This window comes from Trichomycterus rosablanca, chromosome 2 (assembly GCF_030014385.1).
Source record: "Trichomycterus rosablanca isolate fTriRos1 chromosome 2, fTriRos1.hap1, whole genome shotgun sequence".
NCBI classification, from domain to species: domain Eukaryota; kingdom Metazoa; phylum Chordata; class Actinopteri; order Siluriformes; family Trichomycteridae; genus Trichomycterus; species Trichomycterus rosablanca.
Window position 1 is genome coordinate 22375960 of NC_085989.1, and position 14620 is coordinate 22390579.

A 14620-nucleotide genomic window follows, 5' to 3' on the forward strand; every position below is an offset into this window, starting at 1 on the left:
ATACCCTCAAAATCAATGGACTTCAAGTATTGACTTCAGTAGCAGATTTTAGTAGTGTATTTTGGACTTGATTTATATGCAAGAGTAAACTGATTTAAACTCAACTCAGACTACATGCTGCTTGACGTACAGCACTAATGCATATCAATGTGCATATCAATGTCTTGTACAGACTTTTTGTGTTTCCTTTATTAAGTTTTATTGTTATGTTTATTAGAAGAAAGATCTGGTTCAGTGGGTTGTGCACAAGAAACACAACCCAATGCATTTTCAATGAAATACAATAAAACTGTAAATGCTACCTTGAAATCTTACTATATGAAAGCAAGAGTTAACAAAACCCAACCCACACATGTAAAAATATTTGAATGCCCACATTCCACTCTTTAATTTACAGCATTAATTATTATTATACCTGAAACTTTGTTTTAAAAAAATGGAAGAATAACCAGGAAACAATACGTTTAGCTTCATTTTATTTACCTGTGTGTTGTGTTAGTAAACTTCTGCATGTGATAGTGTAGCACCTCCACGTTAGAGAATTCAAGGCACAATGTTTGGATGATTTTTTTTAAATGTCCATTCTGTTCTGTAGGCAATTTTGTGCAGCCTGTCATGAAAAGTCGGCATTGTTTGATTGAGCACTCTGCAGTTTTGCTTATACACCAGTATGTAAAGAAAAGCCAGAGTAATCTGCTAAACACAAGGTGAAATATTTAATCTTCCCTTATGCTGGGAATGTCAAAACATTTTTACAGAAGACTAAAGATTGCCATAGGGTTTAATCTCGGCTAAAACGAATTGAAACTCCAAATCAAAAAAAGCTGGGACAATATGGAAAATGCGAATACAAAATTGGAGTTTTTTTTCTTACCTTTGACACTCTTGACGCATGCTCAATAATTCAGGTACACAAATCCACAAAGTTGAATCAGTTCATCTGGACACAAGTTTGTTGTAGAGATGTTTTTCGTCACTCATCCAAGTGACTTCTTCAGTCTGAGCTGGTGGTGAATACCCCAACCTTATATGCAGACGATTTGCATAACGACTGATCACTGACCATTTTTATCTCCCCGTTCAAACCAGCATTCCTCCTCAAAGAGGCCCGGGGAGGGGGCCTGAGAGTACATCTCTCACCATCTTACAACGCCATAATAGGAGCTTTACCCCAATCATATGTGGAAGTCACACATGGCCATTGTAATTATTGGTCATTGTGAATTACATATGGACCTGATCACCGGTTCCATTGTTATGCAATGGGCGGTGATCGGTCGTTATGCAAATCGGCTGCATATAAGGTTGGGGTTATTCACCACCAGCTCAGACTGAAGAAGTCACTTGGATGAGTGACGAAACGTATCTCTACAACAAACTTGTGTCCAGATGAACTGATTCAACTTTGTGGACTAACCATTGACAGTATGAACCCAAGATGTTTCTTGTTTTGTCTGGTAATTTTTATTTTACTTGTTAATATACATTTATTGCAAGACATTTTTAAAGTTGCGACGGGCAGTTTACGGCTAGTAAAACCAAATAATAATGTGAGTTCAAACAGGTGATTTCAATAGGTGATCGTAATCATGATTTGGAACAAAAGCAGCATCCATGAAAGGTTGAGTCTTTGATAAGCAAAGATGGGTAGAGGATCCTTAGTTTGTCAACAAATGCATGAGAAAATGATTGAAATGTTTAAAAACAATGTACCTCAAAGAAAGATTGGAAGGGATTTGCATATTTCTCCCTCTACAGAGCATAATATCATTAAACCATTCAAGGAATCTAGAGAAATTTTAGTGCGTAAAGGGCAAGGGTGCACACCTAAGCTGAACACCTGTGATCTCTTATCCCTTAGGCAGCACTGCATCAAGAACTGTCATTCATCAATAGCTGATATAACCACATGGGTGAGGGATTACTTTGGCAAACCTTTGTCAAGCACTACAATACAGAGCCACTTAAAACTTTACTGTGCAAAAAAGGCTTATGTTAACAATTTCCAGAAGCATCGTCAAGTTCTCTGGGCTTGGGGGCATCTGTGATTGACCATCACACAGTGGAAACATGTATTGTGGTTAGACAAATCAGTATTCCAGATCTATTTTTTTGAAGAAATGTATACTGTGTGCTCTGGACCAAAGATGAAAAAGACCATCCAGACTGTCATTAGCAACAAGTACAAAAGTCCAGAGTCTGTGATGGTATGGGGTTGTGTCCATGCATTTATCTACAAGACAATGCAAAATCATCTGCTGAAGAAGAGGGTACGGGTACTGGAATGGCCTGCCTACAGTCCAGACCTGTTCCCAATAGAGAATGTATAAAGACTTTTAAAACAATTAATGCAATAAATAACACCTGAAACACTTAATTGCTTGGTATCTTCAGTGCTAAAATGTCTTTTAAGTGTGGTGAGAAGAAATGGCAACATTACAAAGTGGTAAATGCTTTACTGCCCTATGTTGTATTGGAACGTATTGCAGGCTTCAAATACAGGAATGGATGTTCATTATCAATTGAAATAAATTTGACAGGATAAAACATGAAATATCTTGTGTTTATACAGTCTGCGATGCAATACAAGTTAAAGAAAACAGAATGTACAGAATACCATGTCTTTTTTTTTTTTTGCACTTTCCATACTGTCCCAAGTACTGTCCATACTGTTCCTGATTAAGGGTTGTAGTATTTTAATAATTATAGTGCAACATGGGGACCTGGGTGAGATCCTCGACTGTTGTGATGAGTCAGATGTCTAGGATCCAGGTCTGGATCTATACTGGTTTTTTATGTTAATTCCAGCTGCCTTTTCACACAAAGGTTATAAAGACTAGGCTAAATATTCTCTTGGCATGCTAGTTTACAGTAGCACAGTGGTGTGTAATATGCTAGGCCATTTGTTAATGTATAGTAGGTTGGTTAACATTCCTACCTTATCCAAATATATGACTTTTAACCTCTGTTTCTTTACAGATATGGGGGACTTTGTGGAGGGTGAGCGGAAAAAGACAGTAACCCAAGGTCGGGCAGCTATCTTGAACTCCCCAGAGGTCAGCTGTTTTCCCCGGCCTCAGGTCACATGGTTCAGAGACGGCTACAAGATAATTCCCAGCAGCAGAGTGTAAGTGCAACATTGGTGGTTTATTTTGAGCTGTCACAGTGAGGGTAAAACTGTAAATACCATGTAATGGTAGATCTGTAGCAATTTTATAACTGTCACTGTGTGGTTAGTCTGTTGTTTCTGGTGATTGCGATTTTTTTTCAGCAATAATAAACTTGTTTAGTGCAGATACGTGGTATAGCAAAAAAAATTAACATTGTAATGCTGACTCCACACTTAGTATATGGAAAACAAAGTTGTTGTGCTTGTAACAGTCTGTTTGAGTTTAAAACACACACACACACACACACACACACACACACACACACACACACACACACACACAAAGACAGGACATAATAGGGACATTATTATTTACATAAGCTTGTTGGACACCACATTCCAAAAGCATTAATATGAAATTGAAGTTGACCCAGTACTTTGCGACTTTAACAGCTTCCATTTTCAGCAAAGGCTTTTCACAAGATTAAGTGTTTCTATGGATGTATGTGCCTATTTAGTCACGTTTTTTGGACAAGAAAGCCTGGCTTGCAATCTACATACCTGCTTATCACAAAGATGTTGAAATGTCATTGCGGTCAGGGCTTTGTGCAGGCCACTGACGTTCCTTCACACCAAACTCAAAACTTGTCTTTTTATTTACCTTGCTTTGTGCTGGAATGGGAAACTGTTTTCACAACATTGGAAGCACATCATTTATATTACACTGTATAGCTAACACATCTTAGCAGTGTGTGACTGAAACACTTGAATTCTCTACAGGAGGGGTATTTGCATACAAACCCCATTCCAGAAAATTCAGATGGTTGAACTGATCAATGTATTTTGTAAATATAAACACATTTAGTATTTGATGCCTGCAACACACTCCAAAAAAGTTGGGACAGAGGCGTGTTTACCCCTGTGTTCCATCACTTTTGTTATTAATGATACTTTGTAATGGTTTGGGAACTTAGAACACTAATTGTTGCAGTTAAGTGAGTGAAATTTTTCTCTACTCTTGCTTGATATGAGCCTTCGGCTGCTCAACAGTCCGTGGTTGCTGTCATCTGATTCTCCTCTTCATGTTGCACCATGTATTTTCAATAAGAGACAGATCTCTGGATTGGACTGCAATGCTGTTGTAGTGTGTACAGAATGAGACCTGGCATTGTCTTGCTGAAATAATCATGAACCTCACGGGAAAAGACTTGGTCCTGTTGGCAGCATGTGTCTCTCTTAAATACCAATATATGCCTTAGCGTCAATGGTACCTTCAGACATATGCATATGCATATATCACACCAACAGGCACTGTGAGACCCCCATACCATAACGAATGTTGGCATTTGCAACTTTCACTGATAACAGTCTCTTCACAGAGAACTTGACGTCTATTTAACATTTAATTTATCTGGGAAATTTTATACTGTTCTTTAAAGCCTGAACAGAAAACTGTTTACTGTTTGCTCTGCCAGATGCAAAATATAACCACATAGTCTGCTTAGAAGTTAAGCTTAAATGTTATCTTACATAGTTACCACAAGACCATCCTATTCATTTGACTCTGCAAACAGTGTGTGCTATACTGACAGACCTAATATAGGGCTGGTTTTTAAAATAATAATAAAAAAAAAAAAAAACAGTACTTAACAAAATTTGGAATGTTCAGTCTGAGACAGGTTTAGTTCTAGAGTGCTGATGTTGATTTTCCCCAAAAACAAGCTAACATATATAGTTTTCTCTTTGTGTTATAGTTCATGTAATTTCTTGATGCAGGGGTGGACTGTGTGAAATGACAGTGGTTTTCTAAAGTACTCCTGAGCCCATGTGGCTATATATAACACAGTAGCTTGACAATTTCTCATGCAATACCATCTGAGAGCTCAAAGGTCACACACATTCAACATTTACATTCCTACAAGGACTGAGATCTCACCAGATCACAATATCATCACAGTAGTATGAACAAAAGATAGTGAACAATGAAATGTTCTTTTTTAACTGATTGACAATTCTCTCATGAAGTTTGGCACAAAGTGGTGTGCCACAGTCCATCATTCCTTGCTTATTCTTCCTCTTTTTATACCCAATCATGATTCCCTCACCTGTACCAATTCACTTGCTTATTGTGGAAAGCTGTACCTTGAACATTCTATAAACTTATTACTCTTATTTTGCTCCTGACCCAGCTTCTGTGTGTTTCAGGCATCAAATTCTAAATGTGTTTAAAAACACAATAATCAGCGAAAACACAGAACATTTTTTCTTTTTACTTTTGTCAGTTAAATAAAGATTCAAGAAAATAAACAAACCACAGAACTTTTTTGTAACTGTGGTTTGTACTTTTATAGAATATAATAGAATAGAATAGAATAGAATTCCTTTATTTGTCATATATACATATACAGACGTACAGTACAACGAAATTCTTTCTTCTCATATCCCAGCTTGTTTGGAAGCTGGGGTCAGAGTGCAGGGTCAGCCATCATACGGCGCCCCTGGAGCAGAGAGGGTTAAGGGCCTTTCTCAAAGGCCAACATTGGCTGCATGGTAGAGCTGGGATTCAAACTCTCAACCTTTCAGTTGATAGCCCAAAGCTCTACCCTCTAGGCTACCACTGTCCCATATACAGTGCCTTGCAAAAGTATTCAGCCCCCTTGAACTTTTCAACCTTTTGCCACATTTCAGGCTTCAAACATAACGATATGAAATTGTAATTTTTTGTGAAGAATCAACAACAAGTGGGACACAATCGTGAAGTGGAACGAAATTTATTGGATATTTTAAACTTTTTTTAGAAATAAAAAACTGAAAAGTGGGGCGTGCAATATTATTCAGCCCCCTTGCGTTAATACTTTGTAGCGCCACCTTTTTCTGCGATTACAGCTGCAAGTCGCTTGGGGTATGTCTCTATCAGTTTTGCACATTGAGAGACAGAAATTTTTGCCCATTCTTCCTTGCAAAACAGCTCGAGCTCAGTGAGGTTGGATGGAGAGCGTTTGTGAACAGCAGTTTTCAGCTCTTTCCACAGATTCTCGATGGGATTCAGGTCTGGACTTTGACTTGGCCATTCTAACACCTGGATACGTTTATTTGTGAACCATTCCATTGTAGATTTTGCTTTATGTTTTGGATCATTGTCTTGTTGGAAGATAAATCTCCGTCCCAGTCTCAGGTCTTTTGCAGACTGCAACAGGTTTTCTTCCAGAATGTTCCTGTATTTGGCTCCATCCATCTTCCCATCAATTTTAACCATCTTCCCTGTCCCTGCTGAAGAAAAGCAGGCCCAAACCATGATGCTGCCACCACCATGTTTGACAGTGGGGATGGTGTGTTCAGGGTGATGAGCTGTGTTGCTTTTACGCCAAACATAACGTTTTGCATTGTGGCCAAAAAGTTCGATTTTGGTTTCATCTGACCAGAGCACCTTCTTCCACATGTTTGGTGTGTCTCCCAGGTGACTTTTTATAGATATCTTTGAGAAATGGCTTTCTTCTTGCCACTCTTCCATAAAGGCCAGATTTGTGCAGTGTACGACTGATTGTGTCCTATGGACAGAGTCTCCCACATCAGCTGTAGATCTCTGCAGTTCATTCAGAGTGATCATGGGCCTCTTGGCTGCATCTCTGATCAGTCTTCTCCTTGTTTGAGCTGAAAGTTTAGAGGGACGGCCGGGTCTTGGTAGATTTGCAGTGGTCTGATACTCCTTTTATTTCAATATGATCGCTTGCACAGTGCTCCTTGAGATGTTTAAAGCTTGGGTAATCTTTTTTTATCCAAATCCGGCTTTAAACTTCTCCACAACAGTATCTCGGACCTGCCTGGTGTGTTCCTTGGTCTTCATGATGCTCTCTGCGCTTTAAACAGAACTCTGAGACTGTCACAGAGCAGGTGCATTTATACGGAGACTTGATTACACACAGGTGGATTCTATTTATCACCATCAGTCATTTAGGTCAACATTGGATCATTCAGAGATCCTAACTGAACTTCTGGAGTGAGTTTGCTGCACTGAAAGTAAAGGGGCTGAATAATATTGCACGCCCCACTTTTTAGTTTTTTATTTCTAAAAAAAGTTTAAAATATCCAATAAATTTCGTTCCACTTCACGATTGTGTCCCACTTGTTGTTGATTCTTCACAAAAAATTAAAATTTCATATCGTTATGTTTGAAGCCTGAAATGTGGCAAAAGGTTGAAAAGTTCAAGGGGGCTGAATACTTTTGCAAGGCACTGTAGTGTATTGCAATCATTCTAATTCATAGTTGCATCGCAAAATAACAGACAGTATAGTATAGTTTTGTGTTATAAGTGATAAAACCAGGCAGTGCAGTAACAGACAACACATTTTCATTCTCCCCAGCAGGTCAATTACATTCGGCCATAGACATCTGATTGAAAATGCTATGGGAAACCAACCTTTGGTTTCAAAGAGACCATGTCAGCCAATGATACGGACACCAAGCTGTGTGGATGTGTGTGCGCTTTATTTGTCAGAGAAGGAGAAGTGCAATTAATGCCTCTTCCCGGCTGTTCCTCAATCTAACTGTGGTAGTTCTTCATTGCCTTTTTCTAATTAGCAGCCTGCCCAGGCATAGACAGGCATGCTTGATCCTCTTCCTTATTATCGCTTGAGTGTCTTTCTCATCCAGGCTCCCAAATCACAGACCTGTACGCTAGACAGCCATACCTAATGACTCACCCCTGGTTCTGGCCTATGAAGAAAGCATGGGCTTGTAGGAAAACAGCGTTCTTTTTTATCAGAAGACATGACACGGGATATTAATGATCTGCTGAATGTCATTCTCTTGATGTTTAGAGTTTCTTGCACCTCTAAACATCTCAGTCAAGCTTTGAATTTACAGATAATAAGCAGAAGACTGTACTGTACTGATATGTGTGTTTGTGTGAATGAGAGTTATCCTGAGCTAGAATTAGAAGCTCTTTAATTTTGCCACAGTGAAGGAGGGTATGGAACAGTGCTTCAGTAAGCCACAGCCCCGCCTTATACATAGGCATCCAGTTTCCTGGCATTTCTCCAGCATTGTAATTGAGCTTTCCTGTCAGCGCTTTGACACAATATTGCATCAGTATGAAAAACACCTCCATAAAATGAACATTCTACCTCCAGCAAGATTACACATACAGTGCATTGAAACCCCTTTAACCCCCCCCCCCCCCTCTCCCATTTTTTACACAAATAATGGCTAAAACATTGGATTTGTCTGGGAAATTTAATACTTCTCTTTAAAGCCTGAACAGAAAACTGTTTACTTTGGCCAGTCTGCTCTGCCAGATGATAAATATAACATACACTGATCAGCCATAAAATTACAACCACCTCCTTGTTTTTACACTCACTGTCCATTTTATCAGCTTTACTTACCATATAGAAGCACTTTGTAGTTCTACAATTACTAACTGTAGTCCATCTGTTTCTCTGCATGCTTTTTAGTCTGCTTTCACCCTGTTCTTTAATGGTCAGGACCCCCACAGGACCACCACAGAGCAGGTATTGTTTGGGTGGTGGATCATTCTCAGCACTGCAGTGACACTGACATGGTGGTGGTGTGTCCAGCGCTGCTGGAGTTTTTAAATACCGTGTCCACTCACTGTCCACTCTATTAGACACTCCTACCTAGTTGGTTCACCTTGTAGATGTAAAGTCAGAGACGATCGCTCATCTATTGCTGCTGTTTGAGTTGGTCATCTTCTAGCCCTTCATCAGTGGTTACAGGATGCTGCCCACAGGGAGCTGTTGTCTAGAGATATTTTAGGTTGGTGGACTATTCTCAGTCCAGCAGTGACAGTGAGGTGTTTAAAAACTCCATCAGCATTGCTGTGTCTTATCCACTTAAAGCAGCACAACACACACTAACACACCACCACCATGTCAGTGTCACTGCAGTGCTGAGAATGATCCACCACCCAAATAATACCTGCTCTGTAGTGGTCCTGTGGGGGTCCTGACCATTGAAGAACAGCATGAAAGGGGGCTAACAAAGTATGTAGAGAAACAGATGGACTACAGTCAGTAATTGTAAATTTACAAAGTTCTTCTATATGGTAAGTAATAAATGGACAGTGAGTGTAGAAACAAGGAGGTGGTTTTAATGTTATTGCTGATCAGTGTATCTGACTTACACCACATATTCTGCTTAGAATTTAAGCTTACGTAGTTACCACAAGACTATCCCCTTCATTTGACTTTATAGTAATGGTTAGAAAGAAAAAAAGACAGTACTTAACAAAATTTGGAATTTTTAGTCTGTGACAGGTTTAGTTCTAGAGTGCTGATGTGGCATTGTGTTTTTTTTTATTGTGGGATTTTGGCAATACTCCTATTCAGTGCTGGATCTCTGACCCTATGTTTGAACCCACCGGCCTCCAGGCTCCAATACCCAGAGCATAAGTAATATAGAGCAATAATAACCTGGACCAAACCCATTAGCATTATTCTGGATGTGATGTCATATTCTTAATTGTTCTGTGGTTCAGTCAGAAGCAAAGCAATCAGCTTATCCGTTTAAACTTTGCAGCTAGGCAGAATCCACAAAAAGATCTTTAGAAATTGGTGTGTACTTCATAAGCAATTGAACCGCACGGTAATTGAATTAACTGGCCTTGCTGGATCAAAGTTTATCTCTGTGGGAGGATTCACGGTGCAAAATCAATATCCACATGGAGCAACATGTGGCAATGCAAATCTCTTTATGAGTCTCATATAATATTTAGGCTTTGCAATCAAATGCTGCTGCACAGCAATGGAGACGAATGTCCTTCACAGAACCGCAAAGTATATGGAACTGATGCAGTGATGCTCCTTTTCTTCTGGTTTCTTCTAATGTTTTTAAATAGAGAATGTAACAATGGTTTAAATTATAAAATACTGTCAGCTTATTAATAAATGTATTTACTTCTGTTCTATAGATGCATTTTTCTTTTTCCTCCCAATCTGTTTGTATCCCATTACCCATTGTATTTTTTCTTTTACTGCTGCAGACCAGAACCCTAACCGAGGAAGGCCAGGTGCGTTGGGTTCTGCCAACTGCTTCTTTTCACTTATGTAAGGCAGGTTCACAAGGGTCACACACTGCTCTCTATTATTCACACACATACACACAGAGCTAGGGCAATTTGTGTCTCCAATTAACCTGACTGCATGTCTTTGGACTGTGGGGGAAAGCGGAGCACTGGGAGGAAACCCATGAGGACTGGGGGAGCACTCCACACTGTCCCACCCATATAAATTACAGTACTAGTTATATAGTATTTATAATTCTAACTAGATTACTGTTTGATTGGGCAAGCCATAGCCTAGTGGTTAAAGTACTGGACTAGTAATCAAAAGGTGGCAGGTTCATCCCCACCACTGCAAGGTTGCTGCTGTTGGGTTCTTGAGCCCCTAACCTTTAATTGCTCAGACTGTATACTGTAACTGTAATGTAAGTTGCTTTGAATAAAGGCGTCTGCTAAATGTCCATATTTCAATCATTGTTATCATTAGATAACAATGATTGAAAAACACTTAAGGTTACCTAGGGTTACCTAAGGAAAAACACCTTAGGTTACCTAAGGTGTGCTGGAGAGGGAACCTCTGTAAAGTATTGTAAGCTAATAGGCATGTTACATAACTGTGGGACAGAAAAAACTAAACAAAAATTAATCCACACTAATGGCTAACTATATTAGTATGCATAATAATTTTGGTGTGTGTGTGTTCTTGGTTTATCCTCAGAATGGCGTAAGGATTAATGTCTATGGTACCAGTTTGTTTGGTAATTGGGGTCAGGTCAATCTCAACCCAAGCTACAGCACTCCTAAATCAGAGATGCTTAATGGCCTTGCTCGTTGACTCAATTGCGAGTGGGTGGTAGTGTCAGGAGCTACCACTGCCCTGAAAATATTGTATGTCACTGCCCCATAATGTATATTTTATATGACGTACACACACAGAGCACTTAATAAGGTACACCTCTCTGGTACTGACATTCATTGATTATTTAATAAGAGGAACAGATGAACAGACTTTATGGGTATACAAAAACTGACTAAAGCCCATCTGTTGCTTTGCACACTTTGTTACCCAACTGTATTCCATTTATAAATAAAAACTGACCTTCATAAGGCCTCTACTGAACAGATGATATTTGAGTGGCGGACCATTCTCATCACTTTAGTGACACTAACATGGTTATGATGTAATAATTACATTTATATTTTCGGCATTTAGCAGACACTCTTATTCTAAGTGACTTACAGTACTGTGACAGTATACAGTCTGAGCAATTGAGTGTTAAGGGTTTCAACAGTGGCAACCTGGCAGTGGTGGGGCTTGAACCAGCGACATTTCGAATACTAGTGCAGTACATTATGCTACAACTGTCCTAATAATGTGTCGTACTTGTGTAAGTGTAGCAGGTGTATACGTGTTTTGGCATTTTTAAACACCTCAGTAGCAATGCTGGGAGGAGAACAGTGCCCCAACCAAATATACATACCTGACAGCATCATGTGATCAGAAAGGTCCCACTGATTGTGGATAAAAAATGAAAGCTCTAGTCTGTAACAGTACACCCACAACACGTTCTAACAGGGTATGTGTTTCAAACATAAAGACCAATGAGTTTAAACAATCCCAATAACACTGCTGTACCTTATACACCAACACCAGATTAGCACCCAATGCCAAGTTATCATCATGTTTGCGCCGTTGTAGTGCTGAGAATTGTCCACTACACAGATCTTGTCAGTGGGGGGTCAATAAGGGTGCAGGCATACCCACAAAGTCCATCTATGAGGTAGGTGTACAGTAGACCCTTGAGTTACGAACGGTTTACCATACAAACATTTTGGGTTACGAACGATCTGTTTCAACTTAACGTACAAACAAATTTCGAATTACAAACCGAAATTCGTGAAACACGTGACGTCACGAACAAGTTCTCTCTCTCTCTCTCTCTCTCTCTCTCTCTCTCTCTCTCTCTCTCTCTCTCTCTCTCTATATATATATATATATATATATATATATATACAGTATATATACAGTATATATATATATATATATATATATATATATATATATATACTGTGAGCGAACATTCGTTTTATTTTTGGTGTTTTCATTATATTTTGTAAAATTCAATATTAAAATGGCCCAAAAAAAGGTGCAGAGAAAGCCTAGTGGTGAGAAAATGAACAAATCTATTACATTTGTTGTTGTATCATTACTCCTGCCAGTAGCTGTCACTGTGTATCAGACATCAGACAGCGGGGACAGTGAGTGAGAGAGAAGAAGAAAATCGCTAAATAAAGTATTCTTCTTCTTTCGTGCAATTACACCTACAAAATACAACACTATTGAAATAAAGAATGAGCTAATAGAGAAATATAAGAGTTATTGTTGTTTCTGGTAGATACATTTTATAAAAAAAAAAGGAAATGTATTATGGTGTATAGTACAGCACACGTACTGTTCTGAATGTGTGTTTTTTATGTACAGTACTACTGTGTATTGTTGTTTATTATTATTTATTGTAGTATTATCTATTCTATAATTTAAGATTAAGGGAAAATATACTTGTATTTATAACAAAAAAGACCATTTAAGACATTAGAAAGGTTAGGTGAGGGGGTGGTTTGGGAGGTCTGGCACGGATTAATTCTATTTACATAATTTCTTATGGGAAAAATAGGTTTAACTAACGACATTTTGACTCATGACCAGCCCTTCGGAACCAATTAAATTTGTAAGTCAAGGGTCCACTGTAAATTATTCAATAATCAATTAATGTATAAATGAATGACTTACTAGACACATGTTTCTAAAAAAGTGCTTGGGGCGACTCTTTGTTGGACAAAAATAATAAAATAATTATTTATTGATTAATAAAGTGGAATTCTGACTAGAAAGCATATTCCCTTAGAGCTTCCATATCAAATACACCAGTGGGCATACAGTATAAAACAATAAAACATAATCTATAATCTATTCACTGAAAAATAGAGCTGTTAGCTTTCTTTATTGCACAGGCTATGTAGGAAAATAATGTAAGTGAGGCAAAATGCATGTCATTTAAATGAATTATGGTGCATTTTATTTTTCACTGTGGTTAAATAAAAGTAGCAGTCCGTGTTGACTGTCAGATTAATATAAACATGCAATAACACTGCGTGTTACTGTATACAACCATTAAGAACTGTTAATTCCTATGTTTTGAGCTTGTCAGTGCTTGAATTATTTAAAAAAATCTGTTTAGAAATAAATAAAGACTATGTAGGTTAATTACGGGCCTATACTGCATATTCAGTTATATAGTAATAGCACTTGTAGATTCCAAGTGCAAAGATGCCCCCTAAACTTTAAATCTTTAAAACTTGATGCCCTTCATTGAGAAATATGTACCTTTAAACTCGACTTTTACCTTAAACTCAAAGTGTGTGTGACTGTCATTCTGTTCACATTCAGCATGTTCGTTTTACTTCAAATAAATGAGCATTAAAAAAAATCCAGAAAAGTTCAATATTTCATAATGCTTTGCTATCATTACAGAATGAAAGTGCACTGTAAACAGCAGCACCGCCACCCAGATCAACCACACAGCAGCATAAAATCATAACCACTGCTTACCTGAGCTTCTCTTCTTCAAACTGAGACCAAATCTATATCCATATGTTGTTCCATTATGGATTTAATCCACTTGTTTTTTTGTTGTTTTTTGGAGGCCATCTTGTATGTTTCCAGAATATTGTCAGAATATATAAATCCATATCCAACTTTGTTTGTCCTCCTAACTAACGAAAACTGCCTTAGTCGGATAATTTATTCTCTCGGCTTTCGCGGTTAAAAGATGAAACTGGTAATTCATTAACCTAGCTGTCACTTATACCTCTACAACCAATAAAGAGAGAGTTTTTCACTGCCAGCTTATCTAAATGACGAACATTGGAGAAATCCAAAATCAATTAGCATACCTTGCTTAGGATTAGAGGAACAAATTCTTTAGAGAACAAATTCTGCTCAAAATCTGTTTATCAAGGCCCGAACCATGACTGAATTTCTCAAACATACACATGACACCATAATGAAATAGAGTGAGCAAAGCTAATTAATCTGTACCATAGATATCAGCTCCCTGATTCGATTCCAATGAATAATTCGTTTGAAAAAAATCGTTTCTGACTTGTTTTTACTCAGTGATTCAGTTTGCTTTTGCACAGACTGATGTGAAAAATGGGGTAAGGGTGAATTAATATGGTGATTGTAAACAACATTTGCCACAGGAATAAATTGTTGGTAATGGAATATATTATAATAATATTATTATTAATATAAATAATATAATATTCATATAATGAAATATATGCTGTTCCATGGGACAATGGACATGTAACAGGTTTCCCATACATCCTTATGGGAAAAAAATACCTTGAAACTCAATGCATTTTAAACTTAACACAACTCCCAGAACCAACTGACGTTGAGTTTCAAGGTACCACTGTATTACCTAGG

General features: G+C 38.1%; 1 protein-coding gene across 2 annotated transcripts in view; it reads left to right on the plus strand.

Annotated features, from left to right (window-relative positions):
* sdk1a (sidekick cell adhesion molecule 1a) overlaps positions 1 to 14620 on the plus strand; it is a 563685-nt gene that overhangs the window by 233807 nt on the left and 315258 nt on the right. For both annotated transcript variants that reach the window (XM_063012551.1, XM_063012559.1), the window contains exon 4: positions 2980 to 3127. In XM_063012551.1, coding sequence (XP_062868621.1) covers positions 2980 to 3127 — 148 coding nt within the window. The remainder of the gene's footprint in view (positions 1 to 2979; positions 3128 to 14620) is intronic.